General features: G+C 45.4%; 1 protein-coding gene across 1 annotated transcript in view; it reads left to right on the forward strand.

Annotated features, from left to right (window-relative positions):
• dnah1 (dynein, axonemal, heavy chain 1) overlaps positions 1-19,297 on the forward strand; it is a 532,475-nt gene that overhangs the window by 211,434 nt on the left and 301,744 nt on the right. Inside the window, 2 exon segments of the mRNA XM_078543835.1 lie at positions 4,597-4,760; positions 6,490-6,603. Of these exon segments, the coding sequence (XP_078399961.1) occupies positions 4,597-4,760; positions 6,490-6,603 (278 nt within the window).

The following is a 19,297-nucleotide window of genomic DNA, read 5'->3' on the forward strand; positions in this document are numbered from 1 at the left end:
CCAACTCGTATGACAGTGTCACATGAGGGGACATGTCAGGGAAATTTTATTTTTGTCCATTGACCATTTTTGAATTTGGTGCCGATCTCCCTGAGGCAGCACTTAACCTCAGGGAGATGAGTGCGCTCTTCCGCGCGCATGTGCGAAAGAGTGCACTCCCGGCTTAGGGAATCCCCCCGCCCGCCCGCACAGGGAGCACATAGTGCTTCCTGGCGGACGTCACTCTGGGCGGACCTTAATTGGCCCGTCCACGTAAAATGGCGGAGTGCCCCCGATCGGGAGCGCTAATCGGAGGTGCGCTAGCACGCGCCCGCTCCTGCACTTCCCCCCCAATGGGGGGATAATTCTTCCGTTGATGTTCAACTTGCCATTCATATTCGTCCCCTTTAGCCTACCCCCTAACTAAACATTGAAACAGGAATGGTGGACTTAGAAACTGAATAGGAGGTCAATCAGATCAAAGAGCAGCCTCCCTTTTTTTGAAATCTCTTCATGGGATGTGGTCATTGCTAGCAAGACCAGCATTTGTTGCTCATCCCTAGATGTCCTTGAGAAAGTGTTGGTGAACTACTTACTTGAACCCCAGCAGTCCATGTAGTGTAGGTACATTCTCAGCGCTGTTAGGTAGAGAGTTCCAGGATTTTGCCCCAGCAACAGTGAAGGAATGATGATATATTTCCAAGCTTGAATGGTATGTGACTTGGAGAAGAACTTGCAGATAGCAGTGTTCCTATGCACTGGCTGCCTTTGCTCGTTTAGGTAATAGAGGTCACGAGTTTAGAAAGTCCTGTTGAAGGAGCATTGGCAAGTTGCTGCACTGCATCTTGTAAATGGTACACACTGCTGCCATGTGCAGTGGTGGTGGAACAAGTGCATGTTTAAAGTGATGAATGGAGTGCGGATTAATCGGGCTGCTTTGTCCTCTTCAGCTTTTTGCATGTTGTTAGAGCTGCACTTATTCAGGTAAATGAGGAATATTCCATCACTCCTGATTTGTGCCTTGTAGATTGTAGACAGGCTTTGGGGAGTTGGGAGGTAAGTCACTCACCCAGAACACCCGGCCTAGGGCCTGTACTTGTAGGCACAGTGGCTATTCCAGTTAATTTCTGATCACTGGTAATTCTCAGGATGTTGATGGTGGGAGAATCAGTGATGGTAATGCAATTGAATGTCATGGGGAGATGGTTAAACTCTCTCTTGTTTGAGATGGTCATTACCTGGCATTTGTGCGGCGTGAATGTCACTTTCCGCTTATCAGCCCAAGCCTGGATGTGCTCCAGGTCTTGCTGCATTTGGGCACAGACTGCTTCAATGTCTGAGGAGTTGCGAATGGTACTAAATACTGTGCAATCATCATTGAACATCGCCAATTCTGACCTTATGATGGAGGGAAAACCTTTGATGAAGCAGCTGAAGATGGCTGGGCCTAAGACACTACCCTAAGGAATTCAAGCAGTGATGCCCTTGGGCTGCGATAATTTACATCCAACAATCACAACCAAAGGACAAGGATAACTAGGTTTGTGCAACAAATGCTGGTCTTGCCAGCAATGACCACATCCCATGAAGAGATTTTAAAAAAGGAAAGGCTGCTGTTTGATCAGATTGACCTCTGAAAAAGAGTCATACAGACTCGAAACATTAACCCTGTTTCCCTCTCCACAGATGCTGCTAGGCCTGCTGAGTTTTTCTGGCATTTTCTCTTTTTGTTTCAGATTTCCAGCATCCGCAGTATTTTGCTTTTATCTGAGTATCAGTGAGCTGGTTATTGGTAAGTGAGTGCTGCTTGATGGCACTGCCAATGACACTGTCCATCACTTTGCTGATGATCAAGAGCAGTCTGATGGAGTGATAATTGGCTAGATTGAATTTGTCTTGCTTTTTGTGGACAGGACATAACTGGGAAATTTTTCACGCTGTCAGGTAGACATGTTGTGACCTTTATTGTGGCTGCACTAGAACAGCTTGGCTAGAGGTGCGGCTAATTATGGAGCACAACAGCATGACATCTGGGATAAAAACAAAAAACTGCAGATGCTGGAAATCCAAAACAAAAACAGAAACAGAAATACCTGGAAAAACTCAGCAGGTCTGGCAGCATCGGCGGAGAAGAGCACAGTTGACATTTCGAGTCCTCATGACCCTTCAACAGAACTGACATCTGGGATGTTGTCAGGGCCCATAGCCTTTGCTGTATCTATAGCACTCTTTCTTGATATCACATGAAGTGAATCAAATTGGCTGAAGATTTGCATTTGTGATGGTAGGGACCTCAGGATGAGGCCGAGATGGATCATCCATTTGGCTGACTGAAGTTGGTTGCAAATGCTTCATCCTTGTCTTTTGCACAGATATACTGGGCTCTACTATCGTTAAGGAGAGAGATGCTTGTTGAGCCTCCTCCTCCTCCTGTTTTAATTGTTTAATTGTCAACCACTATTCATGGTTGGATGTGGCAGGACTGCAGAATGCTGATCAGATCTGTTGGTTGTGGGATTGCCTAGCAATGGCTGTAGAATGCCGCTTCTGCTGTTTAGTATGTGCTGTGTTATAGCTTTACCAGGTTGGTACCTTGTTTTTAGGTATGCCTGGTGCTGCCGTTGACATACTGTCCCATATTCCTCATTGTGGAATTCCTCATTCCACAATCTACTCAAACAATGCTGAAGGTGCTGCTTCACTCTGGGCAAGTTGCATGGACAAGCAACTACTCAGTAAATATTACAGAATCATAGAAACTTTACAGTGCAGAAGGAGGCCATTCAGCCCTTCGAGTCTACACTGGCCCCCTGAAAGAGCTTTCTACCTATTCCACTCCCCTGCCTTATCCCCACAACCTTGCACATTCTTTATTTTCAGTTGTACAATTGTAGACATTAAGCTTTTAATGTTATTAACCTAACTCACTGGATGGGACTCCCATGGAATCAGGTGGAACCCCAGTTTTACACTTTGCCCATTATCACTCACCCTTAACTTAAATAGATGTAAATGTAAAATCGCACCTGATTTTTTTTGTGTTTCCAGTGCTCAATGACCCACCCAGCCCTGAAGTGCTGAAGACAAGTATTGACCCCCTGTTACCATCCCAGGGAAAATTACTTTGATGGCTTCAGGAGAATCTAACCTTATCTGGACAGCTGAGTTCAGGACTTAATCTAATGGGGAGCTGTAACATGTTCTTCTATTATGTGGTGCTATAACCTAGAAATTAATGTTTGCAAAATCAGTATATAAATACTTAACAAAGTCCTATGATGATGCTTCAGAATTCCTGGCAGGATTTTACACGTCGGTGAGCGGGGGCGGGACCCGCTTGCCGACGTGTAAAATAACATGCGGTGATGTCGAGGGGAACTCCCGACGTCACCGCGCCCCATTTAAATTTTCAGGAAGGCGGGGGCGCAGCAAAATTAGCTGTGTGCCCACCTACCTGTCAATGGCCAATTGAGGCCATTGACAGGGCCAATTAAGTAATTAAGGGACCTGCCCGTCCAACCTTAAGGTTGGTGGGCAGGCCAGGAGCCCCGGCGGGAACTAGAAAAAACATGAAACCTCAGCCACGGGCGAGATGAGGTTTCATGTAGGCTTTAAAACATTTTAATAAAGGTTTTGTAAAAATTATGGACATGTCCCAACTCATGTGACATTGTCACATGAGGGGACATGTTAGGGAAATTTTATTTCTCTATTTCTATCTTTTTTACATTTACAGCTGATCTCCCTGAGGCAGCATTTAGCCTCAGGGAGATGAGTGCGCTCTTTTGTGTGCATGTGCGAAAGAGCGCACTCTCAATTTTGGGATATGCTCCCCCACCCGCACGTAAAATGGCGCTGCGCCTCCGATCGGGGGTGCCGATCGGAAGCGCGCCTGTGCACACCCGCCCTTCAACTTCCCTCCCAACGGAGGGAAAATTCAGCCCCCTATATCTTTGTTATAACTGTCCTAAATGAAACCTTGTCAAATTTTTGAAAATTCATATGCAGCATGCACTCCCCTTTGCCTATTCATTGTGATTCATGCTACCTCGCTAATAAGCTTATGCCATTCTGAGAGTTCACTTATTTCATCCAGGAGCCACAGTTGAGGTAAGGCTAACAAACCTATTTTCAGCTCCGAAGAAGTTTCATATTGGACTTGAAACATTAACTCTATTTCTCTCTCTACAGATGCTGCCAGGCCTGGTGAGCTTTTTCAGCACTTTGTTTTTATTTCAGATCTGCAGCATCCACAGTACCTTATTTCATTAAGCCATTTTTCTTGCCTTATCTCTTTTTCCCTCCCTTGAACATAATTTTAACTCACTGTAGTAATTTGGCATAATACCTGCTTCTAAAGATTTTCAGAAAATTATAGTTGTGTCTCCACCATCTCCTTCCCAACCTCCTTCAAGATTTTTTGGGATGTGCACCATTTAGGTTTGGTAAATTTTTAACTTTTAATTTTGCTAACATTTTAAATAGTGTTTCCTTTTGAATATATATCTCAAGTGTTGGTTCTCCCTCACACTTCTCATATACTACTTCAGTAATGAATGTTAATTAACCCAAAGTTTCTTTCTAATGACTTCTAAATTTCTTTTTTATTAAATATAGCTGAATAATTTGGTGAGTCTCGTGAGAGGGAAGCTGACAAGAATGCAGAGAACAATATTATCAGCACTGATTGTGATTGAAGTACATGCCAAGGATGTAGTGGCTAACCTGCTGGAAGAAAATGTTCAAAGTGTGAATGACTTTGAATGGATTAGTCAGCTCAGGTAAAAGCCCATTTTATCACTAGAAAGATTTGGATGATATGCAACAGAGATCAGTGGTTTACCACTGTGGCCTTATTAACGTCAAAATGCCAGAAATGTTTTACTGGTGGTGATTCTTTCATCTACTTTCCCAAATTGATGCATTACACAATGCAATGGTCAAAGCATTTGGTAAATAAACTCAGTTGATAAGTCTTTGTAAATTAAGTAGTACTAGGCAATAGCTGATTTCCTGAAATGGTAGATAGTAAGTCAGGTTACGGGATCAAGCACCATAACATAAAACCCTTAAGCTGAATATCACATCCATATTTACTGATTATCCAGACTCTATGAATAATTGTTTTATTATGCTGTATGTCAGTTCCTATATGAATTAATATTGCTCATGTAGATCAGTATTAACTTTAATTGCTTTGAGGACCACCATAACCATGGTGAGGAAGGGAAGTGTTGTGCATATTTTATGTTCCCAGGCTGTTTTAAAATTGTTCCTAACAGTTAAAAAATATATTATTTTCACATTTCATTCTACATTTTCTTTTCCCATAACTATTCTAAATCTAATGATTTTGTGGGCACTGTTTTCCAAATGCTCCACAATTAAAACATGTTTTATTAATCCCACTTCATTCCCCAGTTCAAAATCCACCAATGAACTTCCTCATTGAGCCAAAAATCCTACTGATCAGGAAAGCTTTCTTGTACCCATTTCAGGAACTCCTCTCCCTCTTTGACTTTTACATTATTATTTACCTTGCCTATATTAGGATAATTGAAGCCCCCATTTTTACTTCTCTAAAGTTATTGCATCTTCTGGCAAATTTGCTTCTTTAACTCTTTCCCACTATTTGGTATACACCCAGAAATGCAATAGCTCCTCTAATGTTCCTTAATTATAATCAAATAGATTCTATCTTTCAACCCTCAAGCAGGTCATCCCGTTTTAGCACTGTAGCAGTATCTCTGATCAACACTACCATTCTCCTTGCTTTTCTTCATTCCCTATATTTCATGAATATATTGTAACCAGGAGTATTAATTACCCATTTCTCCCCTTGTTTGTGCCAGTGCTCGGTTAATGCCACTATATCATAATCCCATGTGGCTATGTGTATCTGCAGCTCACCAACCTAATTTACCATGCTCTGCACACTTACGCACAAACATTCCAAACACACCTTTGCCTGCCTTGCATTCTCTCCTCTCACCTCGCCCATCTGATTCCTCCTATTTCTGAACTATTCTTTACTCGAATGATGTTTGTCTCTTAGCCCTCTTTTTACCTTGCATCTCCCTATCCTGGTGCTCCACCCCTTGCCAAGATATTTCAAACCATTCCCCACAGCATAAGCTAACCTCTCTACATGGACATTGGTACCAGCCCAGATGAGGTGAAACCTGTCCGTCTTCTACAGATCTCTCCTGCCCCAGGACTTGTTTCAATGCCCCAGGAGACTGAAGAACTCTCTCTTGCACTCAGTTCTTTGTTCCTATGATAATACCTAAGAGTCTTAGAACTAATAATTTAGTGGTCCTTCTTTGAAGCTTTTCCAGTGGTTTTGTGTGTAGACAAGTACCAATGCAAAGTGCTTGCATAGCTCTGAATGTTCACTCGATCAATTTCTGAATCTCAGGTGGCTATTAAAACTGGTTTGAATAAGTAAATGGATTATACTCTGTATGTCTTTGCGACATTGGTGTTGAAGCGTGGAAAATTGCCTTTCAGATACTATTGGGCGCAGAATGATCTCCGTGTGTGTGCAGTGAATGCTGAATTTCTTTATGGGTATGAATACTTGGGAAACACCGGTCGCTTGGTCATCACCCCGCTCACAGACAGGTAAAATGGAATTTTTAATACTTGTACATTGTAGAATTTTGGTAATAATTTTTCTTGATGGTGGAATATTTAAGTATTTAAATATTTTACATATTCAACCTATGCTGTTATTTCTATAAATTATTAAAGCTACAAATTCTGAATGATGAACTGTGGGTTAATACCCAAGGAGCAGAAGTACAAACAGGATTGTAGTAAGAATTTGTAATGTGTTTACATGTGAAGTTCAACAATTAAATTTCTAGCCTTTAGAGTCTGCCGTGTGTTTTCAAAACAGGCCATGACAAAGTGGAAGTGAGTGAGCCACTTCCTTCTCAGCTGTAGCATGCAGCCATCAGGCCCATAGCAGAATTTCAGAGAAAGCAATAGACTACTTAGCAGGAGTGAAACTGAAGTACATACTGTTACGGACAGAAGAGGATTTAATTTAAACAGCTCTGATTTCTCCTCTCATTACCCATCCATAAACAGAAAGGTGTTTTGATTTTGATTTCCATCTTTGTAAGCAGTGGCATATATCCACGACCTTCAGTTTTGGTCTGATCCAATTTTTATTAATAACTCCACAACAAACTCGGTATAGGGTAAACTCAGAGGGTTAGTTTATTCACATACACTCAAAATACGGGAGAGGGGTGTCGCCACATAGCCTCCTGTGCATTCATACAATAAAAGAGAGATGGATAAAGAAAGAGTTACAGGGCAAAGACCACAGGGCAAAGACTTATTGTTTAACTTGAGTCTGGAGTCCAGAATCAAAGTTCAATGGTATATTCTTTCACAGGGGTCAGCAGGCCAAAGAATAATGCCGGGTAATTCACTTTTCCAATAGAAATGACTTCCACAATAGGATAGGCACGTGGAGGTGAATTAGTCTTGTAGGCGCTGGTACAGAATTTTAAAAGTTCCAGTAGAAAGCATGTAGATGGGGCTAGGTTTTTAAACCTGGACAGAGCTCTGGTGCTGAGCTGCTGCTTTCTAGATGGAAAATGGCAGAATGAGTGGCAGTACAGCAAGACAGGATAACTGGTTCTCCAAGTCATATGACATGACTCCCACTTCTCCACTTTGGCTTTGACAAAGGATGTATATACCTTTGTCTGGATTCTTGAGATTATTAATGTTCAACCATTAAGAATTTGAAAGGGTGTGTGTTTCAGATTTCAACAAACTTTTGCATTGAGCACCTTAGGTTTCCCTGGCATCTGAAAGGAGATGAGACTCACAAGATCCAGGACAAAAGAGACTTTGCAGCACAGTTAGTGGGTCAGGAGCAGGAAGACCTTCCCTAACCACACACTCCCCCACCCCCTGCCATTCACTCCTGGCCCCACCAAGCTAAGGTGCCATAGCCAACTCCCCTCCTGTGGTCTGCCTACTTCCCTCCCCATGACCTGCGATCTTCCCCTATTGATTTTTTAAAAATTCATTGGATGTGGGCATCACTGGCTAGGCCAGCATTTATTGCCCATCCTTATTTAATAAGTTAAGTTTAATAATTTAAGAGTCAACCACATTGCTGTGGGTCTGGAGTCACATATAGGCCAGAAAGGATAGCAGATTTCGTTCCCTAAAGGACATTAGTGAACCAGATGGGTTTTTAAAACAATGATTTCATGGTCATCATTAGACTTTTAATTCCAAATTTTTATTGAATTCAAATTTCACCATCTGCCGTGGATTCGAACCCAGGTCCCCAGAGCATTACCCTGGGTCTCAGGATTACTAGCCCAGTGACAATACCACTACACCATCGCCTCCCCCTAAGGAACTCCTTCAGTAACGTCCTGGAACTGAGACGATTGACCTCCAACAACCACAAACATCTTCCTTTGTGCTAGTATGTCTCCAACCTGCAGAGAATTTTCTCCCTGATTCCAATTGACTCCAGTTTTGCTAGGGCTCCTTGATGCCACACTCAGTCAAATGCTGCCTTGATGTCAAGGGCAGACACTCTTACTTCATCCCTGGAATTCAGCTCTTTTGTTCATGTTTGCGATCCAAAATACCACTCTCCATCTCCACCCTACCCTGCCCCATATTTCTACTCTCTGGCTAAAGCCTTTCAGTGCAGTCCTTCTCACCCAACTAGAGTGGCCTTCAATCTGGCTGGTTTCTGACTAAGAAAAGGAGGAAAAAATTAAGTTGAGGTCTTACGATATCCCTGAGAACTGGAGCAGTCCAGTCCAGTGCTTGATCCATCCTGTTTCAGATCATAAGATCCTTCTATACTTGTATAGAAATTTGCAGTGATACAGAAATTGTCACGATTTAAAATCACTTCTTTGACTGCTTACTGGGAGAGATAAATGTTGTCTTTTTTGAAGGAATGAATATACAACCTATCTGAATTTGAGCTGTTGTTCTGCCCTTTTTCATATTTTTTCTGTAAACAGTCTCTTATCAGTTCCAGATTCATTAGCTAGACATCTCAGGTTTAAATACTAAATTGAAACTCTTTCACTTATTCCATGCCTTTCATGACCTCAGGGCATTCTAAAGAGCTTTACTAGACAATTAAGTCATTTTTTTTTAATGTAGTCAATGTAGTAATGTAGGAAATATGGCAGCTGATTTTCATGCAACAAGGTTCACAAAGATCAATGAAATATGATGGTATAATTTGTTTTAGTGATGTTGATGAAGGGATAGTGTAACTTCTGGCTCTCCTACTTGTCCCTGTTGTCTTTATGCTGCCTTTTCTCTCCTTTGCTATCTCGCCCTCTTCTCATCATTTCTTTTTCTCCATCCCTGATATTTTTTGCTTTCCTCCCTGTATTCTTCTGCTTCTCTACGTTTTCTCTCAGGTGAAAGGCGATTTATTTTTCGGAACATAGGAGCAGGAGTATGCCATTTAACCTATTGGGCCTTTAACCTATTCAATACAATCATGGCTGATCATCCACTTCAATGCCTTTTTCCCACACTATCCCCATATCCCTTTACATCATTAGAAATGTGTCAATCTCTACTTTAAACATATTCAATGACTGAGCTTCCACAGCCTTCTGGGTAGAGAATTCCAAAGATTCACAACCCTCTGAGTAAAAAATATTCTCTTCACCTCGATCCTAAGTGGCTTCCCCGTTACTTCAAAATTGTGTCCCCAGGTTCTATACTCCCTATCCAGTGGAAACATCTTACCTGCATCTACCCTGCCTATCCCTTTAAGTATTTTGTAGGTTTTGATGAAATCACCTCTTATTCTTTGAAACTCTAAAGAATACAGGCCCAGTTTCCCCGATCTCTTCATAGGACAGTCCTGCCATCCCAGAAACAAATCTGGTGAACCTTCATTGCACTCCCTCTATGGCAATAATATCCTTCCTAAGGTAAGGAGACCAAAACTGCACACACTACTCCAGGTGTGGTCTAACCAAGGTACTATACAATTGAAGCAAGACTTCACTACTCCTGCACTCAAATCCTCTTGCAATAAAGGCCAACATACCATTAGCTTTCCTAATTGCCTGCTGCACCTGCATGTTAGCCTTCAATGACTTATTGACGAGGACACGCGGGGCCTTTTGTACATCTACACTTTCTAATCTCTTACTATTTAAGAAATACTCTGGCATCTGTTCCTCCTACCAAAGTGGATAAGCTCAAAGTTTTCCACATTATATTCCATCTGCCATGTTCTTGCCCACTCACTAAGTCTGTCCAAATCCTCTTGAAGTTGCTTTGCATCTTCCTCGCAACACATTCCCACCTAGCTTTGTGTCATCTGCAAACTTGGAAATATTACATTTGGTCCCCACCTCCAAATCATTGATATATATATATATATAGTGAACAGTTGGGGCCCGAGTACTGATCCTTGTAGTACCCCATTAGTCACAGCCTGCCAATGCGAGAATGACCTATTTATTCCTACTCCCTGTTTTCTGCCTACTAACCAATCCTTAATCCATGTCAGTATATTACCTCCTATCCCATCTGCTTTAATTTTGCTAACCAATCTCCTGTGGGAGACTTTATCAAAATCCTTCTGAAAATCCAACTATACTATGTCCACTGACTTCCCTTTATCAATTCTGTTAGAAACATCCTCAAAAAACTCCAACAGATTTGTCAAGCATGATCTACCATTCATAAATCCATGTTGACTATGCCGAATCAGATCATTATTATCCAAGCGTCCATTTATCACATCCTTTTAAATGAATTCTAGCATTCTCCCTACTACCGATGTAAGGCTAACAGGTTTGTTGTTCCCCATTTTCTCTCTTCCTCCCTTCTTAAACAATGGAGTGACATCTGCTACCTTCCAAACTGCAGGAATCATTCCAGAATCTATAAAATTTCGAAAGATGATCACCAATGCATCCACTGGGCGGAATTTTCTGTGCCTGTTGGCGTCGGGCACATTCGGTGGCGTAAGCGGACAATATGGCGAGAAGGCCAAAAATTGGTTTCACCGTGAAACCAGTTTGCGATCGTCTGCTCAGCCTGTCAATGGAGGCCGCGTTTCCTGCCATCGGACGCGGGAGCCTCATAGTAATAATGCATCTGCATATCGTTATAAGGCCAGTCCACCGGAATCACCCCCACACGCTGAATCGTCCGTCCTCGTCGGCGGGAAACAAGTTGGTGCGGAAAACTTCTTGACAAGTTAGACATGCAGAAGGTGGGACTTACCGCCAGGGCCTTGCTCACATTTCGGACATCCGAGAAGCGGAAGGTGTTGGAGCCCGACAGCAATGGGATCCTGGAGGAACATCCATGGCATGCTGGGTGGATTCTCGCAGACATAGCTCCAACGTGAAGCAGCTCATGGAAGTTGGAAAGTCACCGTTGAGGGTCTGCTCACAGTGGATGATGATCAAGGGGGTGGAGAGGAAGGTCCAGCTGTCTTTGGGAGAGGAAGATGTACTGGTTGGTGGGAGAGAAAGTTCTAGAATCGACTGGGAGAGGAAGAAGTGTCAGGTGTGGGGGTGGCGGGGGGTGGGTGGAATGTTGAATGAAAGCATCATGGGTGAGGTTCTGAGGGGGAACAAAAGTGTCAGGGGGAGGTTAGGAGGGGGAGCAAAGGTGACAGTTTGGGAGGAGGGAATGAAGGGTGTCGGGGGGGGTGTTGGGAGGGAGGAACAAAAGTATTGGAGGGGGATGGTTAGGAGGGGAGAACGAAAGTGTTGGGGGGAATGAAGGTGTGGGGCAGGTTGCGAGGGGGGATCAAAGACGTCGGGGGGGTTGGGAAGGTGGAAACAAAGTTGTTGGGGAGGGAGGTTGGGAGGTGGGAGGAACTACGGAGGGGGAGGAGGGATAGCGGGGGAGAAGATTGCAACTGGGAAGGTAGGTGTATGGGGAGTGGCAGGTGTAAGGGAATGAATTTGGAGGGGGAGAGGGGAAGGAGTCCTGGGGAGGAAGGAGTCTGGGGAGAGGAAGGAGTGCAGAGAGGGGAAGGAGTCCGGGGGAGGAAGGAGTGTGGAGAGGGGAGGTAGTCCAGAGGGAGGAAGGAGTCTGGGGGTGCGGAAGGATTGCAGAGAGGGGAGGGAGTAAGAGTGGAGGAAGAAGTAAGGGTGTCTGAAGGAGATAGGAAGGGGGAAGGACTAAGTAGGGGGAGGTCCGGTGTGGGGGAAGGACTAAGTGGGGGAAGGAGTTCCAAGGGGGGAAGGGGTTCCTAGATGGGGTGTGAGGGCCTCCAAGGGGGGAAGGAGTCTGGAGGGTGGAAGGAGTCCAGAGGCAGGGATGTCCAGGTGAACGTGCAAGGGAGGGCTCTGATCAGTCCATGACTGCCTCCTGGGGAGCAAACTGAGGCGTGGTGCGAGGGAATGATAGGCGTGGCGCGAGGGAATGGTGAGAATGAACGAAGGCAGAGCGAGGTGGTAGGGTGGGTGGGTGAGGGTTCGACGGTATCGGTAGAAGGGATGGTGAGAGTGGTTGGTGGGGACTCGGAGGCAGACAAGAACCTTGGGGGTGGGAAGGAGGAGGTTGGGGAGGTTAATATGGATGGGGGTGGGATTTTCGGGAAGGAAGAGAATGTGCACGTTTACCTGGACATCCCAGAAAAAGGGCTGTGGCTGGTAGGTCATGGAGGGGAGATGGAAGGTGATGCCAAGGGGGTCGACAGTAATGGGGGAAAGGAAATGGGTCACTAGGGAAGTGGAAAGGACAGGGGAGCGCAAGAAAATCTATTACTATAATGTGGGTTAAATCAAAAGTGAAATGAGAGTTGTGGTGGGTGAGATCAGGTGCTGCATGGGAATGTGATCAGTGGGTGGGCAGAGATGCAGGTCAGCTCAGATGGTCAACTGAAAGCGAACCCTAGCAAGCAGCATTGAAAATGCTCGGGACATTGAATTGAGTATGATACATGAAGGATTAGCGTGCGTGGGAGAGTGCTTGCACGAGGCTCCAAAAGGCCCTGCCACACACACTTTTCCCTCCAGAATCACTCGTGGGCCAGCTGCGTGCAGCTGAACTGCTAGTGGAGGGTGGTGGGGATGCAGTGAGAGAACTCACGAAACCTATCAATGAAACTGAAAGACACCATTATACATTATTCAGTGAAAGTGAATGTATTTCCAGATTGCAAAGTGACAAAACGTGTTCAGCCACGCAACCAACTGTGATCGGAATTTCTTAACTTTTAAACACCTTAGGCTTCTAGTTGCTGCCCTGACATCCACAGTAAGGGTGGAGACAGCCTGTGCAATGGTTAGCCCTGTTGCCTCTGATGCCTTCGGCGTGGGTCCTCTGGAGAGTCGAGGCCTTGGGGGCCCCGGCTTGCCTAGGCTGCCCTCCTGTGGGCCAGCTGCTCCCTCTGCGATGACAGAGGATGAGTTTGAGGGGGTCACAGGCAAAGGGACTGAGTGGACGACCCAGAGGTGTCCAGCTGCTGCTCCTCCTCCCTTCAGTTGCCCGGGCCTGACTTCTTGAAGGCAAAGAGCACTTGAGGGAAAGTCGAGATGCCCTGTTTCCCTTTCCCGTTGCCACTGCAGGAACTCACCCATGGCTCTGGCAATGGAGTGCAGGCCTGCACACATCTCTACATTCTGCTGGACCAGGGTCTCCATGGCATCCACCATCCTCCCCATGGAGACCTCCATACATGCACATGTGGACAACACTTCATCAGAGAGTGGGCGGACAGACTCCTCAAACTCGCATGCCACTCTGTTGAGGTCTTCCAACAGATCTGCGTGATGTTTCCCTGCCTTCTGCTGACTCTCCACGATGAGTGGGAAGGCCAAATCCAGAGGTTGTCATCTGACTTGGACCTCACAGATGCCTCCTCCCCAGCAGTCCTCCAAGTGCTGGGGTGGTCAGCTGAACCTGCCTGCTCCTGCTGTGGACTTGTGTCTGTGCGGTGACCATCAGATTATAAACCTGAGCCTGCTGTACATTTAGGTCCCACAGAGGTGTGTGTCTCTGCACTGATGGTGTAGGTGAGCGCTGTGACAGGTCTTCCAGGCTGCTTATTTCCAGCTGTTCAATGGAGGAGGCGTCCTCTTGGTTGGAGTTGAGGACGTGGGTGGAGCTGAGGGACTGGCTGGCTGAGGATGTCGGTCTCTTGGCAGAGCTCCCTGTGAACCAAAGTAGAGATAATTAGTGCATGGCAGCAGAGTCAAAAGCAGGAAAGAGAGCACTCACATTTACGTTGAGAGATGGCACAGTCTACGTCCTCACCAGTTAGCACAATGGCACATTCCTCAAAATGAATGAGGGGCTTAATGCGGGACGCTCCACCCCCAGTCCTGGACCTCTTCCTGCTGATGTGAGCAGGCTTCTCCTGGATGAAAACAGATGGAGAGAGTGTGAGCAGGACACATGGCATGCATAGAGTGTTTGTGTGGTAAGCAGAGATATGGACAGGATGAGGCTGCAAGCTCGAGAGGATATGAGCCTGAGGAAGATGTGAGGGTGTGTGTGAGAGTTAGTGGTGTTGTCCCTTGAGGTGTTAGATCCCTGTGGATGTGTGATGGGTTTGTGAATGTGTGAGTTGAGAGTGATGAGAAGAGTGACTTACCCTGGCAGAATGGATGAGACCATTCATCCTGTTGCGGCACTGGGTGGCTATCCTCTTTTGCAGGGCATTGGCACTGACCATCGCTGCCACAACCTCCCATGCTGGACTAGTGAGGCTGCTGCCCGTCCTGCAGCCAGAGTAGGGGAAGAAGACATCACGGCGGGGCTCCACTGTGTCCAAAAGGTTCTTGAGGGACGTGTTATCAAACCGGGGGACTGCAGTCTTTTTTGCTTTTCGGGGCCATGTCTTTGCAGCAGTTGTGGACTGGAAGCACTGAGGTGTGTGCAAGGCTGCACTTTAAGTATGGCGTTCAGCGTGATGAGAGCCCGCCTGTCATCGAAATGGCGTGTTTCCTGGGAATACATAATTAATGTGGCAGGATTGGGATGATATGGCGTGAGAAGCCTCCATTGCGGCCGGTGGGTAAAATGTCATTTTTCCCGCCTGCTACCGTACTTAGCGCAAATTTGGGACAGTTCAGCCCACTATCTCCATAGCTACCTCTTTCAACACTCTGGGATGTAGAATATCAGGTCCTGTCAGGTCCTTATCACCCTTCAGTCCCATTAATTTCTCCAACACAACCTTCTTACTCATACAAATTACCTTCAATTTCTCATTTTCCCCAGATCTTTGTATCACTTATTCTGGGAGATTTCTTGCATCTTCCTCACTGAAGACAGACACAAAGTAATCATTTAGCTTCTCTGTTATTTCTCTATTTCCCATTATAAATTCTCCTGACTCTGCCTGTAGCCAAATGTTTCTTTTTTACGTATCTATAAAAATTTTTACAGTCTGTTTTTATGATTTTTGCTAGTTTACGTTCATTTCTGTTCTCCCTTCCTTGGTCCTCCTTTGCTGTTTACTACTATTTCTGGCAATTGTATAGGCCTTTTCTTTTAATCTTATACAATTCTTAACTTCCTTTGTTAGCCACGGTTGACTGGCTTTTCCTTTTGGGTTTTTGTGCCTTAAAGGAATGTATAATTGCTGTAAACCATGGCCTGAATCTTCGGCTCGGTGAGCGTGGGCGGGGCCCGCTTGCCGAGGCGTAAAATCACGGCGCGTCATTCAGACTTTCAGTTCGGTGGCCGTGCACCCAAGTCAGCTGCGCGCCCACCGAATTGCCAAAGGCCTATTAAGGCCATTTAACTCTCAACTAAAGTAATTAATGGAGCTAAGGTTGGCGGGCAGGCGAAGAGCCCAGGCGGCTTGCATTTTCCATGGAACCTCATCTATAGGTGGGATGAGGTTTCATGAATGATTTTAAATTTTGACAAAAATTTTTATTGAAATTAATGCACATGTCCCAGCTCATGTGACAGTTTCACATGAGGGGACATGTCATAAAATTTTTCTCGCATTTTATTAAACTTTTTGGACTTAAAACTCATCTCCCAGAGGCACCTTTGTGCCTCAGGGAGATTTCTGCATTCTTTCATGTGCATGCGTGAAAGAGCACGCTCCCGACTCAAGCAACGCCCCCCCAGCCCCACAGGGAGCGCACAGCGCTTCCGGGTGCGCGTCACACTGGGCGGGCCTTAATTAGCCTGCTCACGTAAAATGGCGGTGCGCACCCAATCAGGGGCGCCGATCGGGTCCGCTCCCGCCCAGCCCTCCCAACAGGCAGAAAATTCTGCCCCACGTAATAATTCTTTAAAGTCTGTCCATTGCCTATGTACTGTCATACCTTTTAATGTATTTTCCCAATCCACCTCAGCCAATTTGCCCCTCATTCCTTCATAATTTCTTTTGTTCAAATTTAATACCCTGGTTTCAGATCGAACTACCTCACTTTCAAACATAATGTAAAATTCTTCCACATTATGGTCACTCATTCCTAAAGGTTCTTTTAAAACAAGATTATTAAGTAGCCCATCCTCGTTACATAATAATAGATCTAAAATAACCTGTATTCTACTCGGTTCCTCAACATACTGCCCCAGAAGCCAGCCCTAACACACTCCAGAAACTCATTTTCCACAGCATAAGCACTCATTAGATTTGCCCATTCTAGATGCAGATTGAAGTCGCCCATGATTACTGTATTACCCATGCTACATGCTTCTCTAATTTCCTGACTAATACCGTGCCCCACACTACCACTACTGTTTGGGGCCTATAAACAACCATTACCAATTTCACCCCTTGCTGTTTCTTAGCTTCACCCAAATAGATTCCACACTTTGTTCTTCAGATCTGAGATCCTTCCTTATTAATGTACTGTTCCCATCCCTTATTATCAGTGCAACACCACCTTCTTTTCCTGTTTGCCTGTCCTTCCTAAATGTTGAATATCCTTGAATATTCAGTTCCCAGTCTTGGTCACCCTGCAGCCATGTTTCCGTCATGGCAATTACATCATACCCAATTACCTCTATTTGTGCCTTTAAATCATTTACCTTGTTGCGAATGTTGCATGCATTCAGATAGAGTGCCCTTAACTTAGTCTTTTTGACATTATTCTGCATTCAAGGTTCAGCTGATGCTCGCCTTCATCTTGCCTGCCTTCTAATTTCACTTGCCACTTTTCTACTTCTTGTTACCAGCTTTACTTCCCTCCAATTTGAGCTACCTCTCAGTTTCCCATCCCCCTGACAAGCTAGTTTAAGCTCTCCCCAACAGCACTAGCAAATCTCCCTGTGAGGATATTAGTCCTGGTCGTGTTAAGGTGTAACCCGTTCAGTTTGTACAGGTCCCACCTGCCTAGAACCCAGTCCCAGTGCCTCAGAAATCTGATGCCCTCCCTTCTACCAATTCTCTAGCCATGTGTTCAATCGCTCAATCCTCCTATTCTTAGGCTCACATGTCACTGGGAGTATCCTGAGATCACTGCTCTTGAGGTCCTGCTTTTTAATTTCCTTCCCAACTCCCTAAACTTTGATTTCAGGGCCTCCTCCCTCTCCCTACCTATGTCATTGGTACCAGTGTGAAGCACAACCTCTAGCTGTTCACCCTCCCCCAGAAGGATGTCCTGCATCCGCTCTGTTACATCCTTGACCCTGGCACCAGGGAGGCAACACACCATCCTGGAGTCACGTTTACCGCTGCAGAAATGCCAGTCAGATCCCCTGACTTGGAATCCTCTATCACTATTGCTTTCCTGCTCTTCTTCCTCCCCTCTTGTGCAGCTGAGCCACAGACTTGTTTCTGTCTGCACTCCCCTGAGGAACCATCATCCTCACCAGTATCCAAAATGGAAAGCCAATTAGCAAGCAAGATAGACTCAGCGGAGTCCTGCAGTACCTGCCTGGATCTCTTTGACCGCCTGGCGGTCATCCATTCCCTCTCTGTCAGTATGCTCTTAACCTGAGATTTGACCATCTCTCTAAATGTGCTATTCACATAGTTCTCTGCTTTACAGATGGTACAACAGTGTCTGCAGTTGCCATTCAAGTTCCGTAGCCCAGAGCTCACGCTTCTGCAGCCAGTGACAGTTCCTACAGATGTGTTCATTTAGGACACATGGTGTGTCCATAACTTCCCACACACTGCAGGATGTACATTCCACTCAGCCGAGCTGACCTGCCATACTGTAACTTTAAAATCTATTTACTACAATTGGAATAAGTAGAATAACATACCACTTACTCACCAATCAGCTTCTTCCCCTGTAACAAAGCAACAGCAAGCAAGTTTTATGTCATCAGCAGACTTGGAAATATTATATTTGGTCCCCTCGTTCAAATCATTCCTTCCAACATAAGGTCAGAAGTGGGGATGTTCGCTGATAATTGCACAATGTTCTTCAGCATCAGCAACTCCATGTCCAAATGCAGCAAGACCTGGACAATATCCAGGCTTGGGCTGACAAGTGGCAAGTAACATTCATGCCACACAAGTGCCAGGCAATGACCATCTCCAACAAGAGAGAATCCAACCATCTCCCCTTGATAGCATTACCATCACTGAATCCCCAACTATCAACATCCTGGGGTTACCATTGACCAGAAACTGAACTGGACTAGTCATATAAGTACTGTGGCTACAAGAGCAGGTCAGAGGCCAGGAGTCCTGCGACGAGTAATTCACCTCCTGACTCTCCAAAGCCTGTCCATCATCTACAAGGCACAAGTCAGGAGTGTGATGGAATACTCCCCACTTGCCTGGACGAGTGCAGCTCCCACAACACTCAAGAAGCTTGACACCATTCAGGACAAAGCAGCCCGCTTGATTGGCACTCCATCCACAAACATTCACTCCCTCCACCACCAACGCACAATAGCAGCAGTGTGTACCATCTACAAGGTGCACTGCAGGACTTCACCAAGGCTCCTTAGACAGCACCTTCCAAACCCACGACCACTACCATCTAGAAGGACAAGGGCAGCAGATAGATGGGAATGCCACCACCTAGAAGTTTCCCTTCAAATCACTCACCAACCTGACTTGGAAATATATCGCCGTTCCTTCACTGTCACTGGGTCGAAATCCTGGAACTCCCTTCCTAACTGCACTGTGGGTGTAGCTACACCACATGGACTGCAGCGGTTCAAGAAGGCAGCTCACCACCACCTTCTCAAGAGCAATTAGGGATGGGTAATAAATGCTGGCCCAGCCAACGAAGCCCGCATCCTGTGAATGAATTAAAAAAAGCCACATTTACCTCATCCTTAACTCTCTATCGACTCCCTGCCTCATTCACAAAAAATCAGAGTTTAGGGATTTGGGAAGGAAATTAAAAAGCAGGACCTCAAGAGCAGTGACCTTTCTCCAAAG

This window comes from Cetorhinus maximus, chromosome 6, assembly GCF_964194155.1.
Source record: "Cetorhinus maximus chromosome 6, sCetMax3.hap1.1, whole genome shotgun sequence".
Lineage (NCBI taxonomy): Eukaryota > Metazoa > Chordata > Chondrichthyes > Lamniformes > Cetorhinidae > Cetorhinus > Cetorhinus maximus.